Below are 3,409 nucleotides of genomic sequence, written 5' to 3' on the forward strand. Positions count from 1 at the left end.
CCCGAAGAAAAAAAACATTTTGTGCCAAGGGAACGAGGTCCAAGGCCGAAGAGGTAGAGTGTGGATGGGGGAGGGGGGCTGATGGTTTGGATTTGTATGGATGGCTGGGATAAGAAGAGGTTGCCATAAGTTCAGCAGAGGATTGCTTGGCACTTGGGTTTGTGCCTTTCACCATAGTGTCCCCCTCCTTTGCTTCATGGCAATGGAGTTGATTGTATTACCCAGAATTACGTCCAAATTTACATCTTTGCACAACTCAACAAACATGAATAGGGGGAAATAAGCTCATAAACGCTGCCATTTTACACTTGGTATCAAGTATTAAATGCAGAGTTGAAATCAGAGCGATTTCAAAACACTGAAATGCAACTATAGTTTTTTTTAAATATGCATTAAATGGATAAAATTATAGATTAAAATATGAAAATAAAATTGGTCTGACAAACCACATATTTTTGTAACTCACTTGTAGTTTGTCTTCGTATAATACATACATATTTTTGGGAAGTTGAGAACTTAAAGTCAAAACTAATTACACATTCATACGTTAAATAGTATATTAAAGTTTTACTACTTCTTACTTAATATTGGAACTATAACAACACAATGATTAAATGTCTGATGCCATTTACAAATGTAAACGGTTTTTTTTTTTCCAAACAAAAAAGATCTCCTCCAAAAGGTTTATAAAAATGTAAAACAATTTATTGTCTGAAATAAGAATGGGAATATTTCACATGACAAGCAATTCTTTCTTCAGGCTTCAAAAAGTCACAGTTTCTCATTTGTCTATTACAGGATACACAAATTGTCTCCATTTGGACTCGGAAAATCAACAACAGTGTTGAACATTAGGTTTTACTAAATTAATTTGAAAACAAACCAAAATGATGTACAACTGAACTTTATAATGCCTTTTAATGGGCATTATAGAAGAAGGCATCCATACAAGAAAAAAAAATATCAAGTGAATATCAGACACCGCTTCATGTATACAGAGGTTGAATAGTTCTCCATTGGTGTTGTGAGAATGATGGATTACATCTCTCCACACTGTGCAATGAGGATGGGGAGCTTGGGCTTGTTGTTGGGTCCAGTAGGAACATTCTGTTGACAGGAAGGAGCACAAATGTAGTCATGTAAACATTACACTCAATTAAATGATCCTCATGGATTTATGTAACAAAATCCATAGTCTGATTACTTGTTAATGTACTGCAAGTGTCGATGATTGGGTTTCAGTCACAGGCTGAATGCCGGCTTTGAAATATTTTTGTCTGAAGTTTGAAACATTTTAACGTTAAACTGTGGAGATGAAAATGTTCGGGACAGTGAACGTTAAAAAAGGAAAAATAAGCATTTAACAAATATTGTAAAATACGTACGTAGTTCTCTTTAAAAATTGATTTGAGAAATGAGTGAAAATAATTTGGGGAAGTTACAAGTCAGTACACAAAGTCACATGTGGGATAATTGTTCTTCACCCAGTGGTGAGTGACATCTTATTTTCATCAATATCTATGGTCTGTCACAATTCTAGCCATTGACACTGAAATATTAATATTACAATAGGTTTTTACCTCAATTTTTCTCATGATCAGCAAACCATCGACCACTTTTCCTGAAACAGTAGTTAACAAGACAGTTTAACTCTGGCACACAGACAAATTTAACTAGCACTCTAAATGAAATGTGAATGCACAATAAATATCATAGCCTTACTTACCAAAAACAACATGCTTTCCATCTAACCAGTCACATTTAACACAGGTGATGAAAAACTGACAACCATTTGTCCCTGGCCCGCTGTTTGCCTGAGTAAGACAAACATTATTAAGAAGGAATGGCAGTTTTAAAAATCTGTTATCTATATTGGTTAGGGTCAATCCACTTTGAGTGGATTAATCAAATCTTAAAGGGGTGATAGAATGCAAAACCGATTTCACCTTGTCATAGTTGAATAACAACAATTTGGTGGGTAAAGAGGACATACATACAACCTAAAAATCCCATTGACACCTCTTTCCGCTGCAAATCTCACAATTTGAAACTGCCTCTGAAAACGGGCAGCTCCAGGGCCTGCTGCTCGCTCCTCTCCCTCCCCTCTTCCTGCTAAATGGCTGGTGTGTGTGATTGAGAACGCGGTCAGAGAGTTTGCTACACCCGCAATCTCTTACCACAGATTGTAGTTAATCTTATAATGGATATGTCTTGAGTTATTTAAACAAACGATCAATGACATAAATGCCTCTTGTCTGCGAGTCTCATTGATAGAGTCTGCGGTGAGCTGGATGGACCAATGACAGCTAGCTAGCCTCCTCGTAACGAGACACCTCAAATTAAAAAAAATGCCTTAAATTGAAATCAGACAAATGTGTTATCTTTGTAAGACCTTAGGGTAGCTGTAATATACATGCCGTGACAAAATTCAAACTGTAAATATACTGTACTGTATACTTATGTCAAAAGGGTACCCAGGGTCTGTAAATGGACGTGCCAGGTGGCGATGCAGCTCCGTGACCTGCTGCCGTCACGGAGCGGGCCGCCAACCACAGCACCCGCTCAGTCAGGGCAGCGGCATCTGGTAGTCCAGTAACTCAGAAACGGTAAATTTGCGCTGGGTATGAAGCCCATCAGGCTGCAGCTGTCTTGTTTGAGTGTGTGGAACTCCTGAAGTTCTACACCTTTTTACCAAATTTACAATTAACCATCAATTTTCATAAAATGGCACATATTACATAGTTGATTTCTTACATAAAATAGTCTCAGAAGTGAATTCAGTAATGAAATATCAAACTAACAATGTATAACATTGCAGCGTCTGAAATATGCGACCCACTGTCTCATCTCAACTGTGTACGTCCTATAGAATAGAATAGAATAGAATGCCTTTATTGTCATTATACACATGTATATGTACACTATGTATGTATGTATATATGTATGTATGTATGTATGTATGTATGTATGGGCTTCGCTCCACCAATCAGCGCGTAGCTTACCTAAATATTCATAAGCAAACCATATAAAGGCAGAAAAACCTCTTGTTTCCACCCAGGCCCAAATAACAGGGTAGCATCAGGACCAAAATAACAGCACCAGGACAATTTTCAGCCCAAACAATGTTACATACCATATTAGAAGACCTTAAGGAACAGTGTGAAATACTCTATATAACAATATCTTTCACCCCATCAATTAACTTATTTTATATAGTACAATATAGGGTATAAAAAAAATGTTTGACATCTGAATGAAGTTAAAGAACAGAGACCCTTTCCTGATCTAAGCATTGATTTACATACATACATACATACCATGGCCAGAAGACCAGGCGCACTGTGCTTCATTTTGAAGTTTTCATCTGCAAATGGACCTCTGTAGATGCTGCAGATCCCAGTTCCATCCC

At 37.2% G+C, this 3,409-nt stretch overlaps 1 protein-coding gene across 1 annotated transcript in view; it reads right to left on the reverse strand.

The window, feature by feature from the left end:
- Positions 1–691: 691 nt before the first annotated feature.
- Positions 692–3,409, reverse strand: part of ppih (peptidylprolyl isomerase H (cyclophilin H)) — a 14,605-nt gene continuing 11,887 nt past the window's right edge. Inside the window, exons 6-9 of the mRNA XM_032521740.1 lie at positions 3,318–3,409; positions 1,727–1,814; positions 1,581–1,621; positions 692–1,107 (exon numbers count right to left, since the gene is read on the reverse strand). Of these exons, the coding sequence (XP_032377631.1) occupies positions 1,039–1,107; positions 1,581–1,621; positions 1,727–1,814; positions 3,318–3,409 (290 nt within the window). The 3' untranslated portion in view covers positions 692–1,038. The remainder of the gene's footprint in view (positions 1,108–1,580; positions 1,622–1,726; positions 1,815–3,317) is intronic.

This window comes from Etheostoma spectabile, chromosome 7, assembly GCF_008692095.1.
Source record: "Etheostoma spectabile isolate EspeVRDwgs_2016 chromosome 7, UIUC_Espe_1.0, whole genome shotgun sequence".
Classification (NCBI taxonomy): Eukaryota; Metazoa; Chordata; class Actinopteri; order Perciformes; family Percidae; genus Etheostoma; species Etheostoma spectabile.